Source organism: Abramis brama (assembly GCF_963993115.1).
Source record: "Abramis brama genome assembly, chromosome: 9".
Taxonomy (NCBI): domain Eukaryota; kingdom Metazoa; phylum Chordata; class Actinopteri; order Cypriniformes; family Leuciscidae; genus Abramis; species Abramis brama.
Window position 1 is genome coordinate 17,130,773 of NC_139971.1, and position 26,812 is coordinate 17,157,584.

Consider the following 26,812-nt stretch of genomic DNA (forward strand, 5'->3'; position numbering starts at 1 on the left):
GACAGGGCCTGATAGCTCCTAATAGGGCCGTTAGGGGAGGGTCTTTGTCTTTCTCAGGTGTAAAAACAATACATATTAATGACCTCCCGCATAAAGATTTCTCACACAGAACACGTCGTAAAAATTTTAAATCAATATATTGTCTTATCTGAATGAGCAGTCAGGGTGATTTTCACATAGTTTTAGAGCAAATATTATAGGCTACGTCATACAATTTTCAAAAGTCTTGTGAAGAAATAATCAGTATGGGTTTCATGGCCTTATTTCAGTGAGAATTTTTTTTTGTATTTTCACAAACCACGCATAAATGTCATTATCTCAAAACTACAAACTTTTACATACATGCTGCTGATATATTATTGTAGCAGAGTTTGTGCTGAATACAGTGTAATTAGACTTTAGCCATGAAAATGTCACAAGTAACAGAAATAACCACAAATGTCAGAGCATGTCAGAACACCTCCAGGGCCCAGAAAACAGCTCAGACCCCAGAGGGTTAAGGGTAAAAATTGTATTAATGTTCAACAAATAAAAACAGATATAATACAGATGAACAAATGATAAAGCTTGGGTTGATAAATATTCAATCATTTTCTTCAAAAGCACTTATTGTTAATGATATGATTACAGATCATAACCTAGATGTGCTGTGTTTAACAGAAACCTGGCTAAAACCAGACAATTACATTACTTTAAATGAATCGACCCCCCAAGATTATTGTTATAAACATGAGCCTTGTCTGAAAGGCAAGGGGGGAGGTGTTGCTGTAATTTATAGTAATATCTTCAGTATTACTGAGAAGTCTAGTTTCAAATATAATTATTTTGAAGCGTTGTTGCTTAATGTAACACTATCTAGTGTTAATGATAAATCCCGTTTGACATTTGTGCTGGCTACTGTATACAGGCACTTTAATACAGACTTTATTAAAGAATTTGCTTATTTTCTATCGGAGTTAGTACTGGCTGCAGATAAAGTCCTAATTGTTGGTGATTTTAATATCCATGTAGATAATAAAAAAGAAGCATTGGGATTGGAATTTAGAGACATTATTTATTAAAAACATGATTTATTAAAAAAAAAAAAGCAACTTGATCCTAGAGAATTAGTGTCACATGTCTGTCCTGTCTTGTGCTGCACATGGGTGTTTTGTTATTTTGGGCCATGTGCTCATGTCATTGTCTGATCCCTCCCACTTGTTATCTGATTATTGTTTGAGTTCTTCCACCTGTTCCCTCTTGATTAGTTCCCTTTATAAGTCCCCTCTTGTTTGCAGTCTGTGTCGGTTCGTTGTCTAATGTTTCCTGTTCCCCGTGATCATCCTGTAAGTTTTATGTTCTGGTTTTGTTTTGCATTTACTAATTATGTTTTCCCCCTCGTGGGTTTTGTTTTGTGTTTGTTTTTCTTTTTGTAAATAAACTATTCTCCTGCACTTGAGTCCTCGCACATTTTTGTATTATATTCAGCCGTGACAATTAGTCAATTACAGGCCGATCTCAAATCTACCCTTTCTGTCAAAAATATTAGAAAAGGCAGTATCCTCACAACTATGGTCCACTATTTTCCTCTAGATCTGTTGTACAGCTGAAACTAACTTTGTTGCATTATTTTCCTGTTATCACTGTAAAGCTACCTTGAAACAATCTGTATTGTAAAAAGCGCTATATAAATAAAGTTAGGGTTAGGAAGTACCTCAGGGTCAGAAATACAGCCATCAATTCGAGGCAATTGATGTGCTAATCGACATGATGACCTCTCACCACATCCCCTGGGCTGGACGGCCACCTCAGACCGCTGCCCAGCCCATACGGGAAGCGTCTGTCGTTAGCATCTTGCGATGACAACAAGTACCTACAGTGGGCCCAAGGTGAGGAACCGGGGTCTGAACCACATTAACCCTTTCGCACGTAAGATCACACCGGTGTGATCAGTCTAAGCCGGTCCCTGGAGCGTACAATCATACCGGTGTGATTAGAACGGTCAGTGCATGACGTGATCAACTGCTAAATTCAAAATGTGCTTTCACTCGTTGGCTGGCGCTGAGCCAGAGACAGGTGCACTCAGAGCTGTCATATATCACAACTTTTCAGTGTTTTCAACCACATAATGTTTATTTTAGGTTTCAGACATATAAGTACTTAAAAAAACAATACATTTAGAGTTTGTAAAATACACACTGATGTCAAAGGAAGAGGCAATAATAATCCTTTCCATTATAATTAGTTTTATTCATATCAGATACTCATTGTGTAAGTAACTTTAAAGTTTACTCTATTCTTCTCCCAGTTCACCTGCCACTTACTTTTATGTATTTCGGGAGAAGTGGATGAATTCACGTGTTGTAAATCCAACAGATCCGATTCTCTGAACTGCGTCTGCGGCACAAACTAAGATGGCGGCGCCCATCGCGCATACAGCTCAACTAACGTGATCGTTATAAAGGTGTTTAAACAAACAAAACACTTCCACTTGCATATATTTGACAATCGGAATATCAGATATTTCATGCCATATCAAACAATTTTGTGAATATTTTGAATAAAAAAGGAAAAATGACATAAAAGCAGATCATCATTCATTCAGCTCTGTTGTTGCTGCGGTGTGTCACGTGACAAGCAATGACGCGTCACCATGGAAACCATAAAGTGACACATTCTAAATAATGGTCGCCTTGAAAAACTCACGCTGGGGGGTCAGCCAGAATATTTTAAACTTACGTGTGAAAGGGTTAAAGGGACGAACCTGCATAACCCTTGCCATAAACATGGATTTTAGAAAGTGCACAAAGCGTTCAGTGCATGACTTTTCTTGGAGTTGCGTCTCAGCCGAAGAGAGACAAGATGAGCGAGGATTGATCTCGATGTCGAAGCGCAAGCTCTTACAGGGTGACAAGGCTAGGTCGGATGGAAGAACTTGATATTGGTAAGCTTGGCCCCGAAAGCGAACCTCAGGAACTTCCCGTGTTGTGGCAGAATTTTTATGTGAAAACATGCGTCCTTGAGACCAATTGTAACAAACCAATCGTGATGTTGGATTGTGACACGATCATCTTGATAGTTAGCATCTTGAACTTGAAAACGATTTAAGCCGTCGTAACAGTTTTACCAACTGGTATGCTTTACATCCTAGCCACTAGAGTGTGAAAGGGAGTTTAACCCTAAGGATGTGCCCTATATTAAGTCAAAGAAGTGGATAGTAGGGTGTGTGTTATTAGAAGCAGGGAGCTAGCTTAACCGCCTGGGGTCGGCTAGCTTTTTTTCTTATCAGTGCAAAAGAGACTCAAATAACTCTGTCGATTTTTGTCATACAGGCAAGTGTTATACATCATTCAAAACTGTTAAATGTCTTATTTTATTTGTGTACACTAATAATAATAATAATAATAAAATGTTGTGTTCTTCAACATTCACATGAGTACATGATAAACATTATCACATGAGTACATTTTTTTCATGGTAAATGAAAAATCAAACTCCTTGGAAATGACAGGTATGTACTATGTTTCATGAATGGCACAAAGGTGTGTGACTGTTCAAGTCTCTGTCTTTAGATGATGTGTTAAATAATGTGTTTTTTTTGTCCTTTGTTGTGTATCTTTACATGTTATGTTGTAAATAAATCCAAACAATCAAAAAGCCATTCTTTTTTAAATCTTCTCATTCTTTGTGCAAGGTTGCTCATAATGATAGGGCCTGATAGCACCTGATAGGGCCATTATGGGAGGGTCTTTGTCTTTCTCAGGTGTGAAAGACATTAATATTCATGATGTGTTCACGCCTCAAAGCCATAAAGCTTTCTTACACAAAACATGTCTTACAAATTTAAAATCGTTGTTGTCCTGCATAGCTTGGTAGGGAGAGCTGGTTCTTTAATGAGGATGCAGACAAGGGGATACATAGCCCTCGAGTGTCTCTTCAACCTGAGGCATCATGGTATAACCATGTGCCTTCGAGCCCACGATAGTCGAATATGTCGATGTAGAGGGCGCAAAGACACGCAATGTATAGGGTTTCCCCCATGAATGTGATATTTCATCATGGAGGTCCTTAAAGAAGGGGAGAGACCATTGTTGCGGTCCCTCCTCTTTGCCACCAGACAGAAATTTGTCCTCTAATTTAAAGAGTGTTTCGCCAGCTAATTGCCAGACTAGTTGTAATCTGACCAATGCTTAAGTAACCACCTCGAGTAGTCCTCTCTCGCTTTGTCATTGCGGGAGGAACGCTCTGAGGCGGCAAACTCACATTCCATTCCAGTGGAAACAAGAGATAAAGCGTCCCCCTGCCCGAGCCGCAGAAGTGCCGGGGTACACTGTGGAGCCAGGCAAAAGGACACCGCGATCTGGAGAGAGAGCGAGCAATAGGGACGGACCCATCTCTCGCTCCTCAGCCAGATCGACACGCGAGCCCCACGATCGCATTGTGGATGCTAATCCTTAGAAATAAGCAAAGCAACAGGAAGCAATTTAACTGTGAACGTTTCACAATGCTCAGTGCGAAGGTATGCTCAAATGCAAGGGCAGCATGCTCTTCCCCTAAACACACAAGGCAAAACTGGTGTGTGTCATATTCAGGCATGGACTGTGAACGTGAACACCGCTTACCTTGAGTGATGCTCATTTTTCTATCTCTTTCTCAAAGAAATTTCTGCATACACCAAAAAGCTGGAAACTAATTTCTGATGAGAGCGACAGAACGAGTGCAGCGCACACACACAGAGAACGATCTCTGAAAACAAAGAAACCTGAAGAGCGCACCTGTTGCACATCTTTTTGTAGCCTCTGACAAGCAAGGGATTCCCACTGTCACCGTCAGAGGTTCAAGTTCAAGGCCAATTGCATTGGCATGTTCTCACACATTATTCATAGCCGGTCACACACAAAGTGTTCCCAAAGCGCTTCATTGAGCGCAGCATAGAGTGAAGCTTTTGAAAGGGAACAAAATTTTCATTACAATTTTCCACCAGATTTACTATGCTGCACGCAAGTTCACACTAACTCAAAAACTTGCATACACAAGCTGAGACCTGACGTAAGATTTGATTGTAGCCACCGCTCAGATCCATATTGATAAATGACAAGTTTTGCGTCGAAAGGACCGTAGGGCCAATTTTCTGATGTGCGTTTTTTTTTTTGTCGTTTGTGCGTTTGTCACAGATTTTTGTAAATGAGGGCCATTCACTTCACACACTCATAATTGCGAAATGGTTCATGTTTAATATCGTGCTATCCCCTGGCTCACCTGTTATCCAGCAAACACAGAGTGACTGTCTGATGAATATTTTTCCTATTATTCTGCAGAATTCGTTATTCAGACCGGGACAAATAATGGCTTCAAAATGAATAAGGTATTCGGCTTTGGGCACATCCCTATACTTGTGGCATTAATTCAGAATCTTGCCTTGAATGTAGCCATTTACTCTGGATGTTCAAATGCTTTATATAAAGGGTATGTTTTGCTCCTGGTTGAGAAGCATGTGTTCTGTTCAGGTGTGAGGAGTTGTAAAACACTATATAAACTTCAGTATGTGATTCAGCAGAACCGCTGGAAATATCTTGAGTTAGAGTGTAATTAAAAAGACCTATAGAGAGTGTAAAAGGTCATAAAAAGAAAGAAGCAGGGAGGAGTCTAGAGACTAACATAAAACATGTAAATGTTTACATTGGTCTTTGTGTCCCTTTTCCGCAAACATTGCATTTGCATTCATTCATTCCTGCAAACAGGGTTATTTGGCCTGCACAGAAAATTATAAATACACTACATTATGGATCTTGATGTCTAAATGTTAACATGTCACTAGCAGACTTAGCCCACTATGATAGGCTGTGAGAGGCATAATCCAGATCAACCTGACAGAAAATGGTATATAAATACGAAAAGATTTCTGAACAGGGCCAGCAGAATACTCATGCATATACATGCAGGAGATGCTCGAGGGAAGGGTTGTTTCCTGCCGGGACAGAGTGGGCTTTGTCGGGAGATGTGGGTCAGATAAGGCTACTGCTGATCTCAATATCAAAAAGTAACTTTCAATGGGGCTGTATACTAGCTTTTGTGGACCGAGACCGAGAGAAAAACAAAACAAAAACAACAACAGTTTTTTAGCTTTGATATAGATACATCCGTTTTAATTTATTTTCACATCAGTGGGCATTTTTGGATACTCTGTGTGGTTTAAAGATTTAATTGATAATTTGGTGTCCACAAAGTAGGGTATACAAAACAAAGAATAAAAAATACTGTTGTTGAGGAGTACCCATTCCACGTTCTTCTGGAAAGTCCCTTGAGGTCAGTCTCTTCACATAGGAACATTATCATACTGGACAAGGTGTTGTAACTCCAAAAAACCCTGTGTGTGTCTCAAGGGACTGGTTCCCCTGTGAGAAGAGGAGAATATGAACTGCTGCTACATCCATATTGGGTCTATCTATCTGTCAGCATTGGTTGCAGGCAGTTAAGAGGATAAGCTGGATATAGGCGTAGCAATTCTTTAGTAAAAACAGACAATCAAGATACTAGAACTGGCAAACACTTGAACAGAGCAACCCAATGATATCTAACATAGACAATAAACTGAGGAAAAAACAGAACTTAAATACACAAACCAATCAATGCAATGAATACCATGTGAACACTAATCAAAAATGAGTAACCAAGGGACTTAAAATTCAAACACAGAAAAGACATAACCCTGACAGAGAATTACGCAGTATTTTTTGGAGTGTGTTTGTACAGTTACCTCAGTGGTTCCAAAACTAGGCTACATGAGGTGACCGAGGGGGTACATGAACAAAATACTGAGTTTTGTTGTTCATTTAATTCTATGCCACCTTAAAATAACATTAAAACAGAGAATGTATTTCTAACAGGCAAAATGTCGTAAATGGTCAAATACATGATATCCAATCAAATTACCTCATCTTTTGTGGTCAAAACTGATTGTATCCACACAAGCAGCATGCAAACATTGCGTGCAGAGTTCAAATCACGCTACATTACAGCCGTTCTCGACAATGTACCTTGTAAAAGCAGGGATTTAGCACGTACTTGCATGAAGAACAAATATAGACACAGATTGTGCATAGAGATCGATAAAGACTCAAACCCTGTGTGAGTTCTTGTTTTTAATGTTGATAATATCAGAGGTGTCTAGCTTGTATGGCGCCCTGGGCGAAACAACCTCTCTGCCACGTCCACTAGCTCTAGCTTTAAAAAAAGCACTAGCTTTTTTAACGGAAATCCTGACCTTGCCTGATGGTCTGTGCTCAACTGCGCGTTCATGAGACTCAGGTCACTCCGACTCGCCCAGAAAAACACACAATTTGCGAGAAGTCGAGATGAACAAAAATACAGCACAAAATATAATCCACATCTTCTTCTCTGAGGTGAATATACCTGTTATGTTTGACATAAGTAGTTTTCGCACTCACATCTGTCAATTGTCATTCTGACTGTCATCTGACAAACGGAGTTCCGGTCCGAAGATATTTAACTCAGTGAAGATATTTCTTTGACACTTTTTGGGGGATTTCTAGGCGTTGTATTTGTATTTACTTAACGTATGAATTAAATAATGAATAGATCACTTGGTGTAGCCTACTACAGAATGCTAAGGAGAAAGTTATTGATCGACTGCATGGACTTCATTTGTTGACTCCTTTCTTGTTACAACTTACACGGCACATCGCGGGATCGCAGGACTACGGGACCCGCGCTGTGGGACCCGCCTACTCCCACCCGCTGCAAAGGTAAAACTGCCCGCTCCTGAGACATTTGCGTTGGGTCCCGCGGCACCTGCGGGAGCCCAATCCCAATGCAGCCCTCTAATGTGTGGCAAACACTCCAAGAAATCTTAGCTTTAAATAACAACTGACGATGCCGCTTGTTAGAGACTATAAACGGACGTGAAACAGATGTGCCTTTAGGTTTCTTTGTCTTCAGAGACCGCATTGTGTGCTGTTTGTGCTACCTTTCTCTCTTAAACTATTCCTGTGTCAGGTGTCGGTTTTGTCTGGCAGGAGTGAAGCCTTTTCTCTTTTCACAAGAGCTTGTGCTTCGACATCGGTCATCTAGTATCTCTGGGGTTGAGTCCCAAGAAAAGCATGCTTCTCCTGCCCAGAGGACAACATATTTATGAGTCGTATGAGACTCGGTCACCATGCGGGCACAGTTGTCTCACGTATTTTTGGAATCCATCTTAAACACCCTGAGGAATATCAGACTAGGCCAGAAAATTACTTTACATAATTTTCAAAAGAGTTCTAGGTCTCCTGGGCCTTCTGCATTTGAGACCATTTCAGTTGTGGCTCAGAGCCAGGAGATGTCATGCAAGGGCCAATCCCTAAAGGCAAATAAGGGTTACACACCGCAGGCTTTGTACCCTTTCTATGTGGCTCAGAGCCCGGTTCCTCACCTTGGGTCCCACTCTAGGTGCGTGTTGTCGTTGCAAGATGCTAACAACAAATGCTTCCGATATGGGCTGGGCTGTGGTCTTAGATGGCCGTCCAGCCCAAGGACTCTGTAGAGGCCATCATCTCGATTGGCACATCAATTGCCTCAAATTGATGGCTGTAATTCTGCCCCTGAAGTACTTCCTCCGGCAGTTAAGCGGCTACCATGTCACAACACTGTGGACAACACTACGGTAGTAGCTTACATAAATCGTCAAGGTGGACTGCATTCGTTCCTTTTGAACAAACTAGCACAGCAGTTTCTGCTTTGGGCTTAGGACAAGTTCATGTCCCTTAGGGCGATTTACATCCCTGGACGCATGAATATGGGAGCAGATTTATTGTCCAGACAGGCTGTGACACACAGGGATTGAAAGCTCCACCCTAACATAGTCAGTCAGATCTGGGAAAGATTTTACGAAGCAGAGTTGGACCTCTTTACTTCACAAGAAACCGCGCAATGTCCCCTCTAATTCTTGCTGACTACTCCAGCCCCCCTGGGTCTGGACGCCATGGCCCATGCATGTCCCAGAATGCGTCTTTATGCGTTTTCACCAATCGCTCTGTTCCTGGGAGTCCTGGCCAAGGTCCCGTCAGCAAGGGCCTTGCCTCTTGCTGATAGTGCCTTGTTGGCCGACCAGAGTTTGGTTCTCATATCTAATATCCCTCCTTGATGGTTCCAATCAGGAGGGACCTTCTGTCTCAGGCGCATGGGACGATATTCCATCCTCGGCCCAAGCTTTGGAACCTTCATGTTTTGCCCCTGAGGGGTTCCCTCCACTAGAGTGCCAGGGCTCCCTCCACTAGAAGAATTTACTCCCTAAAGTGGTACGTTTTTGAAAGATGGTGTACTACACGTCATGCAGACCCAGTTCACTGCCAGATTGTTTCAGTGCTGGAGTTTCTGCAGGAAAAGTTGTCAGCAGGTACATGTCTTGCTACTCTCAGAGTATTTGTGGCTGCCATTTTGGCATGCCACACTCTGATTGATGGGGTTTCAGTGGGGAAATCGCACTACATCCACCGCACAAGTCAGTGGCGTGAGTCAGAGCAAAATACAAAGTTCAGGCATTGCTCAGAGTAGCATATGCCAGACAAGGGAGGATTAAAGGAAAAGGAAAGATATTTTTTTAATGAGTTTAAGTGTTCACGGAAGAGATGAATTTTCAGTTGTCTTTTGAATGTTGTCAGGGATTCTGCATTCCGAATGAGGGTGGGGAGATCATTCCACCAGCATGGAACCGTGAATGAGAATGTTCTGGAGAGTGATTTTGTGGCTCTCTGTGATGGTACCACGAGCCGTCGCACACTGACCGATCGTACGCTTCTGGTAGGGATGTAGACTCGTAGGAGCGAGTGAAAGAAGGAGGGAGCTGAGCCTGTGGTAGTTCTGTAAGCAAGCGTCAATGCCTTGAACTTGATGCTCTAGCCTATGAGGCGTGCGGTCAAGCTTAACCTCTAGGTCAGGGGTCGGCAAGTGAGTTTGGCATCGGGCCAAAAAAGTTTCACCACTAGATGGCGGGCCAGAATATAGTCAAAGAATAATTTACATATGTGGGAGATGCAGAATGGATAAAAATAACTTAAAACATAAAAGAGGACTTGAATAAGCCCCATTAATGGCATGTTTGAGTCATGCTCTTAACGGACTTTTTTATTTCCTCTTTTCATATTGTGAATAATACATGTGTATCATTTTAATTTGCTTGTTACACAATGGAGCCTGACTTATTGTAATAATTATTTGACGTAGCCTACTTTTCACTCAGAATTATTCCTTGGCATCCTCATGTACTAAACTGCATTTTTTTTTTATTGTTTGTATGCTGGAGGTAAGTTACGCTATTACGTAGAGTGCAGAGTGATGTTAACATTTAAGCTTGCTAGTGAGAGAAAATGGCACTATCAAAGAGTCTAAAGAAATTGTCAGTGAAAATAGAGCATACAAAGAAGAATGGAAAGACAACTATGCGTTTATCCTACCTAGTTTTATAAATGCAAAGCCAGTGTGTCTTATGTGCAACGAAGCGATCCACAGACTCTTTTGAATGTCTTTCAGAACTTTACAAATTAAAAGCTCTCAATTCATGTCAGAATAAAACATTGCTGCAAAAACGTTCTCATACTTTTATTTTGAAGGCAAACATTTTTTTTAACAGTTTTTGTTAACTGTTGCTGACATGACAGATCTTAGTTTTGACCTGTTGCCGACCCCTGCTTTAGGTGTTAGGGCTCATTCCATAAGGGGGGTTGCATCCTCCTGGGCTTTATCAAGAGACATCCCTTGCAGCAAGTATGTTATGCAGCAGGCCCGCTCTGAGGGTGTGTCCAGATGTCTCTTCAGACAAAGTGATAACCTGAAGGCGCACCTGTTTCTAGTCTGTTTATAGACTACTGCATCTTTGAGCCTACATTCAGTACAAGTAAAATACTCAAGTACTGTTAAAATCAGATACTCTAAGACTTTTATTCAAGTAGTATTGGAATTGGTGACTTGTAACTTGTAATGGAGTCATCTTTTCTGTGTAGGGTACCTCTACTTTTACTCAAATATGATTTTTAGGTACTCTTTACACCTCTGAGTCTAAGTGGAGAGCGTATGCATAACAATGTTAAATGCCTCTGGGGGTATGCCACTCTAAACATTTTGGGAAACACAGAGTTACACAGAGGTAGTTCACCTAAAAAGCTCACCTTTTAGTTCACCTAAAAATAAAAATTCCTATAATTTTTTGGTAACACTTTACAATAAGGTTCATTAGTTAAAGGTACGATATGTAAGAGTTTTGTATCAAAATATCCTAAAACCACTTGCACAGTGTTATATATTTCTTTCAATTGTGTACTTCCATTACCCTAAATATTTCCAAGAATTTGTGAATTTAGAGAAATTCACAATTTTAAAAAGTGCCCGTCCCTGTTCACTTGTCGCCTGTCAATGACGTAATATCCACGTTATCCCTGGTTTCCGGTTGTACTGCCATAGTAAACATGGCGACAGACGTAGACAACTGTGTAGTGCGTAACGTCTAGCCGGCACGCTGTTGTTGTTTTGTTCAAACATTATGGATCATGGCAAGCAGACTTTGGGACAAAAGGAGAACTAAAACGAGGATCAATATCGGTGTGGCTTTTTCGAGATGCCGATAGCTCCACGTCCGTGACTAACTTGGACTTGACAGAGACGCAGCTCTTGCATGTACTTTATTAGACAAGTGAGCAAATGTACATAAAACAAGTCAATGTTATATAGCTCAACATGATGAAATGTTAGAATATGATCAGTAAGTTATTTTAATGTTGATCTAGCTTACTGCTAGTCTCATATAGCAAACAAACTAACACATAGAATAACATTATAACTTTCAACACACTCCAATGCTGTTTAGTATGATAGTGTAACGTTAGACCAAATGAAACAGCGCTGCATTACCTCACAAGTTTAATTCGTCAAATAAACTGACCTGTGTGAGTAGTAATTCAGCACTTGTGGGTAGTTCGGTAGAATTAAATGTCCTCATTCCTTTATATCCATGGGACTCGCGTGTGGCGCTGATATCTGTCTCTTATTCACTATCATGACCTGCTTCATACCACAGTCATGTTAAAAAAACATGAATGTTTTCACTCATCCATAAACATTATTAGATCCATCAGCATGACAGCAAGTCCCATCATTCCACTTATCACTGCGTCATCAAACTACGCCTTTGTTATTGTAAGAGGTTAGTGACTCCTAGCAGCAAAAACAAATTACATATTGTAGCTTTAACTACTGTAAGATAATTTAGTGATTCTGACAGGTCAATTTAGCTCAAAAGGAATTATTAATTAATTTATAGGGAATTCGAAAGAATCACTTATTACGAACGAGCAAATGACTCGTCCAGGGTTCATTTGAACCGGCCGCAAATATCAGCTCTGCAGCGGATATAAATATCCAAACTATAGTGAAACACTATGTATTAGCAAGGTAACTTAGATCAGCAGTTTAAGACATTAAATTCGTAAGCACATAACACAAGTAACACTTCTCTTTAAAATACAAACAAGACTTTATTGATTATTCTAACACATAAAACTAATATCTAACACAAACACACGCACACACATTCATACGAGTTGCAGAAAGAAAGAGAGAGTGAGGAAAGAATGAGTTTTAAGAGTGAGATGATGAAATCCCAAGTTTCTATATGCACTTATAAGACCTGACCTGAACGAACCATCAATCATTAATTTAACCCTTCTATCGTTTCTTAGGCGGGTTATTAAATATATATCAATGCACCAGTTCAGCTTAAAAGTCTGGAGGCTACTTGCTTGTTTTTGCGTTCCTTTTGGGGATTCCCTTTTGTCATTGTAAAAAGGGGTTTCCCAGGTCTGTTGGCTGGCGTTTCCTCGTGCCTGAGATAGATGTCTGGGGCGGCCAATCACGTGGTGTGCTGGCGGATGAATGGAAAGTCTTTGAAGCTAGAAAGCAGGCTTTGCAGTCGAATCGTGGACCGAAACTTTGCCGCAAAACTTAACTTAGAACCGAGACTCACAACGGAAAAGAAAGGAAAAGAAAGAAAATTGAGACGAGAGTAGATGATGGCTTGAATGAAGCTGTTTAACCCATGTTCTTCTGATCTTGATTTGGCTTCTCCATGATGGTTTTCGAATCTACTTTTTCTTCATCTGCTTCTGCCTCTAAAACTTTGTTCGGGTCCTAAGATTTTAAACTCAAATGTTTGTCCAGCCTCCTGGATGAGTTCTGACCAATTAGACACTGTCTTTATTTGAGAGGTGGCATTTTCTTCACCTCTCATCGTAAATCATACTTTATCTGTGATCCCCTTACTCTCCAGCACTAGCAGAGAGAACAGAGGCCACAGTTTAGACATCATCAGTATTATAAGAATACGAAACATTTTACACAGATTTCAATCAAGCCATCTTTTGAATTAAGAACATACGATCGTACTGATAGGAAACAAGACACACTTTCATTCAAACATCTTATAGTTATAACAAATCATGACTTATATATGGGATCTAAGCATATTAGACACACATATAGGTGGTAGACACAACATAGAATTATGTAGTTGCATGATGTTTGATTATAAGTCCATCGAAAATTGTTCTGGGATGATTTTATGTATTGTTATAGGTAAAATCTCAGTTCTCTGTGGTTTGAAGAGATTTTAACTCTGGGTTCAGAGTTCCTTAAGAAAATGGAGGTCTGTTTTGTATATCTGTCGTGGGATCGAGCAGCTTCTGCTGTTATCTTGATCGAGCACTGAGCTGTGCCATCTCTGAACCAATCAGTTCAAAACTATCAAACGCTGACAACGTTCTTCCTTTAGTTGGGCTCATCTCTTTGAAGCTTGCATGGCCATAAAGTTCTTAGCTGGGGTTTTTCGTTGGTTAGCATAGACTGGCTGGAGCCTGGATTTTATGGCTCTGGATTGGTTATTTGGGGTCTGGAATGTTGAGTTCTGTGTTGAATTATGTTTGAACAAATCACCTGGAAGATTCATTTGTGTTTGGTTCGCCCTCAAATCCTACACTACCTTAGTTAACATAAACTAAGAACGAACAATACTTCAGTATTTATTAATCTTAGTTAATCTTAATTTCAACATTAACTAATACATTTAGTAATATTAAAATCAAAGGTTGTATTTGTTTGTTAGTTAATGCACTGTGAACTAACATGAACAAACAATGAACAGATGTATTTTTATTAACTAACATTAACAAAGATGAATAAATACTGTAACAAATGTATTGTTCATTGTTAGTTTATACATTAACTAATGTTAACTGATGAACCTTATTGTAAAGTGTTACCAATTTTGTACTTACCCTTATGTAACTTCAAACCTCTACGACTTTCTATCTTCAGAGGAACACAAAATATATTTTGAAGGAGACATTTTTCAAAATACATTCTTTTGTGTTCCACAGAACAAGTACATTTATACCGTTTTTAGAACATGAACCTGAGTAAATGATGACAGAATTTTCTTTTTTTTAGTGATCTATCCATATAAGTGGATCAGCTGCTAAAACAACGTACAGTACAGTACATGCAAATAGACAATGCTATCAGTGGGCACAATTTATTATTAGTGAATTCTTTTCTCAGATTTTTGTATTTTGCTTTAGATGAATGACAGGCTGCAAGTTTTTCAAGACTTTCTGAAACAAGTATTTGTCTGTAAAGTAGGTCTACATATAACATGGGAAGAGAGAAAAAAAGCATATAATTGCACATGTCAGGTGGATGGAGAAAAAGAGTGACTGAGATGAAGTGACAGAGTTTCGAAACTGTTGGGGTTCGTGCCACATGGCCACCAGGCGGTCTTTATAATCCAATCACACACACACAGGAAATGGTGAGACCCAAGCACTAATTAAAACAAAATCTGAACTCAAGTACTGCAAATAGGATATGAGAGATTTAGAGAAACAGCTGGCCCACTTATTGAAGGAGAGGTAGACAGAAGCAAAACAGACACGGAAGCATGATGCATGAGGTTTTCATTTGGGACCATGTTTAGCTGCTCTCTATGATGATGATTAAAAACTGACATTTTTAAAGTCTGTTATACTGTCCAACCAATGCAATGATACTTTATATTATTTTTCTATAGGAGTGCTAGAGAGAGAAGAGAGTGGGAGCAGTAGTTCACTGACCAAAGCCAGAATTCTCTATAGGTCTTGCACCAATGAAAGTGAGTATAAAACAATTGGCTGTATAATTATATAGGCTCTTAATATTAAATTTTCTAAAATTGTCAGAAAGATGCTGTCATGACATTGTCCATGGAGATTGTCATTATGAAATCATTATGTAGTTGTTTAAACATGCAGATATTCTCAACAAACAAACAAAAACTAACTACAATTTCCATATGCATTGGCTGCTTAAATAAGCCTGTATTACTTTAATATTTTCCTGACAGGCCTCATTGAACAGAGAGGTGGGACACCTCTCCTCACAATGCTGCCAGATGTCTTTGAGTGGCCTATAGCAACAGATGATTGGGACACCACTTACGGTAGGAGAAGATTTCTCAGTCGCATAACCCTAATTACCTCATATGTACATTGTATAAAATGTTTCCTCTCTCCTCCTCTACAGGAATGAATTGGACAGCAGAAGATGCCATAGCCAAACTTAATGAGAAATATGCAAAGCAAGTCCTAATTAGCTTTTTTATTGGTACAGATGACCGAGACTCCAATGCACACATCCTTCATGTAGGTGTGCGCAACAACAGACTACTTATTTTGTATACAAACACAAATCCATGTTTACTTTTGTTTAAAACACTTCTCCATGGCAGAAAAACTACACGCCATCTCCAAGAAGTCAATCCAAAGACTTAAAATCACATAATTGCTTTAAACAAACAGTATTATTGTTCATGGGTCTGTGAGGTTTTTAATTGGAGTAACTGATACAGGTTTATTAGGGTGGCACTACATGTGGATGCATTGGATTTTCAATTAAGAATGAAAGCCTGATTGTCTCCTGGTTTTATTCTCTGTGCCAGTTCGACCAGCCAAGTCTTGGCCTCTCCTCAAGAGACTACTATGTGTGCACTGGGCCATACGAGGAGGTAAGAATTGCCTGTTAAACAGGAACAGGTGGATTTTGTGAAACTTCATTTTTGGTTCTTTCTTCCTCTTTTTTTTTTTTTTTTTTCTCCTGAACCCCTCCCTACAGAAAAGACCAGCTTAGACCAGAATTAACTTTCATGCTGGTTCAAGCCAGTCTAACCGGTGGATTATTAGGGTCTCTAGGTGTCTTTCTCTCTCTCTGACATTTTCTTTCACTCTTTATTGATCCAATACAAAAGCTTATTTATGACATTTACCAAATGTAGGAGTTACAGATGAAGCAACCTATGGCCTTTTTCATACCTTGAGTTCTTCCTGTGTACAGTAGATTGAAATTATTGCGCCATCAATCTGAAAGTGTAAATCAACCTCAATTTACTCTCAGAAAGGAATATCAAATTTTGCCTCCAGCTTTACCTTGGATTTGCCCAGACCACACAAGCCTGTACATCTCCTAAAAGATCCAACAGTCTTCTAATTTAAAATAAGATAATCAATTTGCATTTAATTTCTCTTGGAGAAACAGTCACTCTTGGACTGGAGTGTTCAGATACAAACTGTTAGTTATCATCAACTGATTGTTATTCAGTTCAGACTTATAAATGCTATGTCCCTTTAATATTTTTCAGACCTGGTTCATTTGAAACAAAAAAGGCAATAAAGAAAGTGGGGAAGCCTCAATGAGACAAACAGATGGAAACACTTGGACCAAGATTCTGGTCTTTTGTTTCCATTTTGAAGATTATCAATGATTATTATGTAACCTTTTGCAGGAAAGCAGAGGATGAGAGGAAAGAAGGAATTAGATTGAATAATTTCCCACAAAGTGCACAAATGCTTCCTAAACAACCGTGAAGCCAGGATCTGGGTGTTGTCATACTGCATATAAATGAAGAACATATGCATGCTGACAGGTATTGAATTTAGCACTCATGTGTTTTCAATTTGTTTTTTTCCTCAGGCCTGTGTGACATATGAGAACTTCATGACTGACTTGGCAAAGCTTATCCGAACTGACCGGGGTCTGAAGGTTAATGACACTAATATCAGGCAAGAGGTTGCCCGGGTAATGATGATGGAAAAGGAAATTGCTAATGTAAGCATGGAAAGCTTCTAAAATTCTGCTGTCTTAACAGACCTGATAAACTGTAGTAATCAACACCTTTCAATCTATTGAGAAGATTAATAGTGACTGCAGCACTTAAATATCACCAGATGTTCACTAATGTAATTTCATGTTCACATATTATAATTTACATATATTTTTATATTTATATCATTTATATTTTGCGTTCACTCCATTACGTTCGGTTGACACCCTAGAAGATGCACAACAATAAAAATATAGCCTTACAATCTCCTCAGACAAACATGTTTAGTAGAATAAGGCAAACCTTTTCTATTCAGGAATGGAAATGTCCTTGTGTGCATAGTAAATGCTCAACCTGAACTCAATTTCTGTTCCTGACCTCACTGATGTTCTTGTCTGAATCAGATCAAATCACCACAGCCACCACTTCCAACATTTAGTGTAGGCCTTCCCAGGAGACTGCAGCAAGCAGGTGTTGAAATAAAATGATCAACAAGCACATATTGTCACTCATGGGTTGTTTTGGTTTTTGTGTCATGTTCAGGTTTCATGTTCTTGTCTGGTTCAAGTCGAACAAGCCTCTTGTCTCATTGTCTCTGTCATGTTTCCTGGTGTCATGTGATTCCCTGGCCCTCATGTGATCCTGCCATGTGTTCTGTGTTGTCATGTTGTCATTGTTTCATTGTTCACAGGTGTGTCTTGTGTATTTAAGCCCTCATGTTTGCCATGTGTTCTTGTCAATTATTGTTATCTTTAACATGGAGGCAAGTTGTAGAACCCAAGTACAGTTTATTAATACTCAAAACAAGATCAAACATAAAACAAAGGCATGTCATGAAACTCAAGACTTAAACATGAACATAAACATGGACATGGACATGGACTTCCCAACAGTGGTTACAGGTAACATTACTTGACAAGGACACATGGCAAACATGAGGGCTAAAATACACTAGACTAATGACTGAACAAGACACACCTGTGCACAATGAAACAATGAAACAATGAACCAATGACAACACAGAAGACATGGTAGGATCACATGACACCAGGGGCACGTTCAAGTTCAAAACGGTGCGCAACGTTTTGCTACGGTTTCCGGGTTGAACGTCATGTTTCCTGGAAACCCTGTGCAAACAGGGTTTGAGATACGTTTTCTCTTGTTTGGTGGGTGTGTCAGAACTGCAGTCCAATCAGCAGCAACATGTATATAAAGCACACGGTATTAAAGTGAACTCGCACAATGGGTTCAAGGAAAGTAATTTACAAATGTGTTCGATGCAGCTCGGTATACGCAACAACTGAGGATATTAGAAGACATGTTTGTCGTAAGTTTTATTGTAAAAATATAGGATATCAACATGATGTAGTTGTTTATATTTTTAGCTTCATTGCAAGTGTATGACATTTGGTATAGAAATAAACAGTGGTAATTAAGTAATTTTCCTAAAAATGAGAAAGAAAATATAAGGTATTAAAACAGTATGAACTACAAATAAAGTCAGTATGTGAGGCTAAATAGATGTGTTTTAGTCTGAATTAGGTAAGATGTGTGCTTCCATTTCAGTTTCAGCAATCCCTTCACTCGATTGGTATGTTCTCTTTTGTTCTGGGCGGCAAGTGCAGTAACTGTAACATCGGGCATATTTTGTAGTATTAAACACATATTTATACCGACTTCATCAGGCTCCGAAAATTCTTCACAAAGAACACAAAGAATGGCCTTCTCAGCTGCCATAGTTGCAACTCTTGCGTCATCAGAACAGTGTGTTCAACGCATCACCGTTTCTGTTTAAAAAACGTTGTGCAAAATTTTGTCGGGGCTGAACGCAGCCCATGACAGAGACAATGAGACAAGAGGCTTGTTCAACTTGAACCGGCGCTGCACAGACCAATCAGTGTATGACATCAAAGTACCATGAGAGTGATTAGAGAGCAGCCGTATGCTGTATGCTTATGTACTGCTCTCGCAGTACTTTGATGTCATAAACCGGTCTGTCATGATGGGTCTGTGCAGTGCTAAGTCGAACAAGCCTAAGAACATGAAACCTGAACATGACACAAAAACCAAAACAACCAGTGACACATATGATGTTCAGGTGTCCACAAACTTTTGACCATGTGGTAACATATGCAAATCCATGGGCTAGAAAAACAAGGTTTTGAGGCTCAATTGAATATTACAAAGATTGGAATAAAACTCTATTAGAAAGAGAGGGACCATTAAAATTTGTTTGATTTTATTTTAAATACAGTATTTACTGTACCATTTGAACATTTGAAAACATTTGAGCTTTTTTTACAACTTTGGTAAACATCACTGCCATGTTTCCCTCAGTGTTCCTGGTGAGGTTTTTACCTTTTATGATAGTGAGCTCATTCCTATTCAGTTTACACAGTATGTATTACAGGCCTAGTCATTTGTGTTGGAGCTTAAGTCAGACCCACACTGCTGAGACATTCTTGACAATAAAAATACAGTTAAATGCTCATGCTCAGTAAAAATCACAACGGTGGCATATGGATTTATGCAACAGCAGTGGATTTGGTTCAGAGGAGTGTACACAGCAAGGTTACATGTCCTAGATTTGATTCTCTATTGAAGCAATGGCAAGAAACAAATAAAAAAATATATATATAGTATTAGGGGATTGGGCTGCTGTGTATATATAAAGTGGAGGGAATGGAATGGCAGAAGAAAACTGGACAAAAACCTGTTGAATCTCCTTGCATCCCAGGAAATGCACTGAAATCCATGCTCTCCCTGTCGTCATAGGCCACAGACACACCAGAGGACAGAAACAACCCGGTTCTGCTTTATAACAAGGTGCCTCTGGAGACCATGAACAACAACTTCACCCTGGACTTTGATTCCAGGGTAAAAGAAAAGAAGAAGAAAAAAAAAGAAAAAAAAGTGTTACCTCCCATGCTACTGCATACAATTCCTTATCATAAACATCTATGGAGTTTTCCTATAATATGTATAATTTGATCTTTAATGAACAGTATTATTTTTCTTATCCTCATATAAATGAAATAACTGATTTTGTTCTGCACTGCTCCTATTCAGGTGTTTAACTGGACGCTCTTTACTAACAAGATCATGGATACAGTTGGTGTTCCTATTACAGACAGTGAGGAGGTTATTGTGTACGCCCCAAATTACTTTAAGAGGCTCAACCCTGTTCTTGCCAAGTACACAAAGAGGTAGTTCACTGCATGCACAGTTTTCTATCTAGTGCTCTAGTCTGGAATATGCTTTTAAAATGTTGCTATAGAACACAACCACACTATATTATATTATATTTCTAGTATACAATATGCATACTGTGCTTGGAAATTTTCTTTATACATGGAATATCAGCATGGGCTACTAAATTTCCTAAATGTGCAGGATACACTGTATGAAATGGTGTATCCTACAATACAATGTGCTAACCTTGACAAATGAATCAGAAGCAATCTGAAACGCCTTTTAAAGTCAGCATGGAACGAAAACTTTTTTTTTCTTCTTTTTTTTTAACCTATTTTTATGTATCTGAGTGAAGCGACTTAATATGGGACAAGGCCTGATTTTGTCCATCAGGACATCGATGTCATTTGCTAATTGCAGCGTTTGTTTCATGTAAGGGACAGTTTGCTTGAGGAGAGGTTTTAAAAATCAAAAAATTGCCATTGGAAAACCTTAATGCCCAGTCCTTGCTCATGTCATTGCGAGGGGAAGGGGACATTAATATTTTTGATTAAAGATCATGAGTACACATGAATAATAAAAAAAAATAATGTGCACGGTTAATTTATTATGAACACTGAAACATTCTGTAAAAAAACTAAGAATTGTACATTTTGACTCTAACATCTATTTTTTAACTAACTTTTTTGTTCAGACAGCAAAATGTTAAGATGTGTACACTTTAAAAATGCTGAAGAACATCTCAGGTTACGCATGTAACGGTTCTCTGAGAGGGAACGAGATGTTGCATTGTGCAAAACAAGCCATCACATTGGCCGGAGAAAGGTCAGGTGACGTAACGTCGAGGGAGTATTGATACAAGCCGAGTATGGGTTGTTTCAAGACCTTGACCCCTCAGTGTGAAGATCTGGAAAAAATGGCAGATGTTTATGGGGCTGATGTCCCTGACCACTAGTGAGAAAGTACTCATATAGCTTACTTTTCTTGTTTTGCATTTTCACTTCTGGCCATTCAATACTAAGTTTCTCTACTGCTCGAGTAACCACCTCTAACAGCAGCAAGGGAAAGGACAGAGCCCATCTCAAACTCATCCACCAGATCCATCTTTGAACCTCATGATTTAAGTCGACACGCCGCCTTGGCAGATGTGGGACCCTAACCACAGGGCACAGACGGCTGACTCCCATCCCTCGAGAAGAGAGCTGGACATGAGCGGAGCTTCCTCAAAGTGAATTTCTCACAGTGAGTGCAATCGCCTCCCCCAAGAGAAGATCTATCATGCTCTGCTCCTAAGCATATCACACACAGATCATGTTTGTCACTCCTAATAAGAAAGTGGGGGCATGGCGGAACACACTGTTTATATTGCTTGTCTGATGCCATGGCTTGATCTTTCACAACAAACATTGACTGTAGACAAACTTAGATTCTTTTTTCGTTTACTTCTAACACACACAATGGACTTTCCATTGTGACACACATAAACAAACGGCTTCCTGGAGACAAAGAAGCTGATGACAAGTTTTTCGGGCGTCTATTTATGGTCTTCATGGCGCACTGATGTTACGTCACATGATCTTTCTCTGGCCAATGTGATTGGCTTGTTTTCCACACGTGCTTCAGACACCGGCTCACACAGAAGCGTTCCCATAGTGTTAACGTCATAATGCAGCGTTGAGTTCCACTCAAAAGGGAACTATCTCTATAACTGGGCTCCCTGAATTCACTAGACAAATTAAAAATATACAGTATAAACCAAGTGATTGTATGTGCAGGGACATGCAGAACTACCTGGTGTGGCGTTTTGTTATGAATCTGGTGGTTGGTTTAAGCAGGCAATACAGGGAAACCAGAAAAGCTTTCAGAAAGGTAAAGACCAAAAAAATTGTATTCAAACTGTGAATTAACTGTCATAATTTTAAAAACATTTATGCTCTTTATCCCACCTTAGGCTATATATGGGACTACATCTGAAACAGCAGTTTGGAGACAGTGTGCCATCTATGTGAACAACAACATGGAGAATGCTGTGGGGAGATTGTACGTGGAGGAAGCCTTTGCTGGAGATAGCAAAGATATGGTGAGCTGTGTGGGCATGCAGTGTATGTCTGTGTGGGTCCTATAATGGTTTCTGGATGTGCTTGTGTGTTTGTACATAATCTCAGTCCTGTGTGGGATGACTTGAGTCGGGTCCATTCCCTCATATGCATAAGAACAGCTGAGCAGTGCACCAATGCCACCTGTCATAAAACACACTCTCTAACACTCCATTAATCACTGGACTCTTCTGGCCTCAAGCCCACCACATGCACATGGTAGCACCCTGCACAGTGTGTGGGTGGGTTTTTCTTCAACTATGCCCACTGGGAATAGGAAAATGAAAAATGAAAAAATAAATAAATAAATGGGGAAAAAAACAACTTAAAAATATTTTTACACTCACTAAGTCATTTTTGAGAAAACACTGTTGTGAATATTTCCATCACATCTCAACCTACAATATGTGTTTTTCATAGCACAGTTTCTGTCATGGAAATGACATTTTAATCATCCTTTGTTAGCATGTTTGTAGCCTAAATACAAGCATATATATAGTGTGTAACGGTGGTGGGCCCCAAAAGACAGATCAAATCAACAATTCAATACCATGTTATATTTTATATATTTTAACTCACTGTTCGGGCGCCAGACAGGAAATAGGCCTGTCAAAAAATGAACCCAGGATAGCATAAATCACCACCTGATTACATATAACAATCAAAAATGTACATAGTCTGAAGTTCTCTCACCAACTCTTTAATGGGCACACAAAAATAAAAAAAACATTTTAACAGTTTTCAGTGTCAAAATTTTATGAGCAATTAAATTATAAAAAACAACAACAACAACATCTCCAAATACACATCTGGGGCCCGTTCTTCGTACGTCGCTAACTCACTTAGCTGGATTTGATTGTTGGCGATTTGGCATGATCTTGGATTGTTTGGTTCTTCGACGCTCATCCTGGACTTGCTGTCATAGCAACAGGTGCGCAAGCTTAAACCTGCTCGGGAGCAGGCTTATTTCATGTTAACAGGATTAGACTGCGGCTTCATAAGCGGAGGTGATACGGGAAGTCCAGCGCAGCGTTGATAGTGCACTTTCTGAGATATAGATTTTTTTCTTGTGACTCGTGAGATTGTCGTTTACATTATTAATTTGTTGGAAACGCACATTTATTTTCGACTTGTCGGAGTCGGGCTTTAACTACAGCACAAACTGTTTGCATTGCCCTAAGATTATTTGCGAGTGGCTCTTTCCTTTACACTATTGGAGATGCGGAGAACTTGATGGAAAGTGCTGTCTGTCGTGTCATTCGGAGTTTACCTGCCGCTTTTAGGTTTAAAAAACAGTTTTAGTTTTTTTTGTGGCATTTCCAAGCCACTTAAGACCCAATGTTGTAAAGCAGTTTTTTTTAAAGCAGTTTTTTTTTTTTTTTTTTTTTTTAGGCTATCATAATTTTTTATGAAGATCATGCAATCATGACCATGCCGATTACAGTATATGTCACTCAGGCTTCACTAACGTGATTGGTACCATAGACTATAGGCTAGACTATAGACTGCCATCAAGGCCTCAATGAAGATGTGAACAGAAAGGGGTTCACAATGTAAATGTGCAGCCCAGTTACTATTGTGATTCTTAATATTCCAGATTAGTAATATTATATCAAATAAAAAAAAGGCAGTTGACTAAAATCTTCCATATCACAAATGTGAAAGCAAAATGGCCAGGATCTGTGCATGACTTAAGAATTTTCAGAGATTCACATTTATGCACATTATTTGAAAGTGGTAAGGAAAGTTCCACAATTAAATATCAAGCTCACTGTATTACATACACTTATGCTGATCCTAACAGAACTGCATTTTTTCATAGGTGATTATGACATGTTCCTGCCTGCAGACAGGTGTTTTATGACCCCATTCCCTGACCCAAACCAGTTACAATGCAGCTCTAGCCAGGACAAGGGCACACAATGAAATGAACTTTGGCTAACTAAAGGGAAGATTTCAGTGTCTGAAAAGTCTGAGGGTTGCACACCTGACAGGGCCTGTGACATTGTTGCATGTGCCATATTACACAACATTGCCAAAAAAACAACAACAAAAAAAACACTTTTCATTAAATGTTTAATAAAAGACAAATATGCTTAGTTCCTTGAGTTTTATTTCAATTGTTCTTTGTTAAGAAAAGCCAGTGGTCAAGTGCCTGCAACAAGAGATATTAGACACATGCCTCATGCAACAAATAAAAAGGAAAAGTTGGCTATACACTGCCCACCTGTAGGCCTATGTCTCCTCTGTCTGTGCAGACTCTTCTGTAGGCCTTTCTGTAGATGTGGAATCCTGCAACTTATATTGCAGCCATAAAGCATACAAGTATAAATTAAGTAAAGTTATTTATGCACTTGCAGGTAGGCTAGTTCCTCCATATGACAGTTATCTGAGAGGGTTTATTCACTGTCCAGTGCAATGGAAACAACTGGACATTACAAAGTCTTATACTTTCTTTCCTTTGGAAAGTTAGAAATGTCCACTTACTGCTCATATTTCAGCCACCTCTTTCTTGGGAACAGATACAAGTGTTGGTGTATTATGTAAAAGTGCACAAAAGAGGAAAACACAATGTCATTACAATGAACTACTGTACACTCGGGAAAAATGTGATCAATAACCCGAAAATATTTTTACATTAACATAAGTTTATCAGTTTTCACTTTCACAAGTCAAAGCAATTCATCATTACTCAAGATTTAACAGCTGAAATGACTATACGGCCTTAATTTAATGCAGCAAAAATTATTTTACTGTGTAGGCTACTAATAGCGCTTTTCCATTACCAGTACCAGCTCAACTCGACTCGACTCGACTCGGCTCGGCTCGCTTTTCGCTCCGTTTTCCATTGCAGAAAGTACCTCCACAATAGTACCTGGTCGTCATAGCGACGCCGCAGGAAACTGCCGTGACTTAATCTTTTACGCGAGACGCGCGAGACACACCCGCTACCCACACACACAGGACAATGGAGGAAATCGAGTGTATGCTGTTTTTGGATGTTTTTGTTTTTGCTGTTTTTTATTCAGGATACTTCGTCGGGCGCGTGCAATGATGACGCAGTGAATAGTGACGATTCTCTCTGACCAATCAGCAGTCTGCCTTGTTTTCACGTCACATTTTAGTATCGCCTCAGCTCGCCTCAGCCTGCTTATGGCGCTTTTCCACTACATGGTACGGCTCGGTACGGTTCGACTCGGCGCGGAACGGTTCGTCGCTCGCTTCGCTTTTCCACTGCGTGGTACGACTCGACTCAGTACGGCACGGTTCGGTTCGCTTTAGCTCGGTTGCTTTTCCACTGCAGTTAGTACCGCTTCAAAGTGGGTGGGACTGATCGTTATAGTTGCCGTCTCTACTGCCATGATATCATCATATTAAATGCGAATTTTTCATTCCGTGTTTCCCCATCCACTCCTCGGCAACCAACGAGAGGAACGTCTGCACCTCGTCCACTGACCACGATTCAGACATTTCTTTTTTTGAAGTTTATACTCTTTTTTTTTTTTTAAAGCAAATACTTTTAAAACAGGCGCTACAGCGCTGGCTGTTGTCTACTGGCTATTTAAATCTAGCGGGTTTAGTGTCTCGTGTCGTAAATACAATGACGCTGGTAGTGATGATTCTGTCTGACCAATCAGTGATCTGCAGTGTTTTCACGTCACATTTTAGTATCGGTACGGTACGCTTGGAACCTCAACAGAGGTGGTACCATTTAAAGCGAGCCGAAGCGAGCCGTACCGTACCGTACCATGCAGTGGAAATGCGCCAAAAGTGAGCCGTACCAAACCGAGCCGTACCGTATCATGCAGTGGAAAAGCGCCAAAGTGTGCCGTACCGAACCGAGCCGTACCGTACCATGCAGTGGAAAAGCGCCATTAGAACCTCGCCGGAGGTGGTACGAAAAAAAGTACCTGGAAGCAGGTACAGTTACAACTTTTACACAGTGGAAAACCAAACAAAGCCGAGTCGAGTCGAGCCGAGGCGAGCTGGTACTGTGTAGTGGAAAAGCGCCATAAGATCTTTTCTTTCTTTTTTTCTCAGCCTTTTTCTTGGTTGCTTTTATAAACAGACAACCATTTATTTAACAGTGCCTTTTATAAAATAGACTATAATATAACTAAAAATTACCATTATGTAGAATATTTTTGTACTTCACTTTTATTTGTTCCCATGTTCTAGTGTGGTGACTCTGACATTACAATGAACAAAGTAATTATGCAATTATTAAAATACAAATATATAGGCTAATAAGTGATAAAAACATCTAACATGGCCACTTCTAACGGATTTAAATTGTCTGCTAATTTGCCAGCCCTCTCTCCTGGCTTTTGCAGACTTTGAGGTGTTCCCTGGCGTTTTGATTAAACATAAA

The 26,812-nt window shown here is 39.7% G+C and overlaps 1 protein-coding gene across 1 annotated transcript in view; it reads left to right on the plus strand.

Annotated features, from left to right (window-relative positions):
- Positions 1–26,812, plus strand: part of LOC311089688 (neprilysin-like) — a 226,044-nt gene that overhangs the window by 169,117 nt on the left and 30,115 nt on the right. The window contains exons 5-13 of the mRNA XM_084124586.1: positions 15,089–15,169; positions 15,401–15,496; positions 15,580–15,698; positions 15,995–16,060; positions 17,023–17,157; positions 19,928–20,029; positions 20,222–20,358; positions 22,120–22,213; positions 22,296–22,424. Coding sequence (XP_083980712.1) covers positions 15,089–15,169; positions 15,401–15,496; positions 15,580–15,698; positions 15,995–16,060; positions 17,023–17,157; positions 19,928–20,029; positions 20,222–20,358; positions 22,120–22,213; positions 22,296–22,424 — 959 coding nt within the window. The remainder of the gene's footprint in view (positions 1–15,088; positions 15,170–15,400; positions 15,497–15,579; positions 15,699–15,994; positions 16,061–17,022; positions 17,158–19,927; positions 20,030–20,221; positions 20,359–22,119; positions 22,214–22,295; positions 22,425–26,812) is intronic.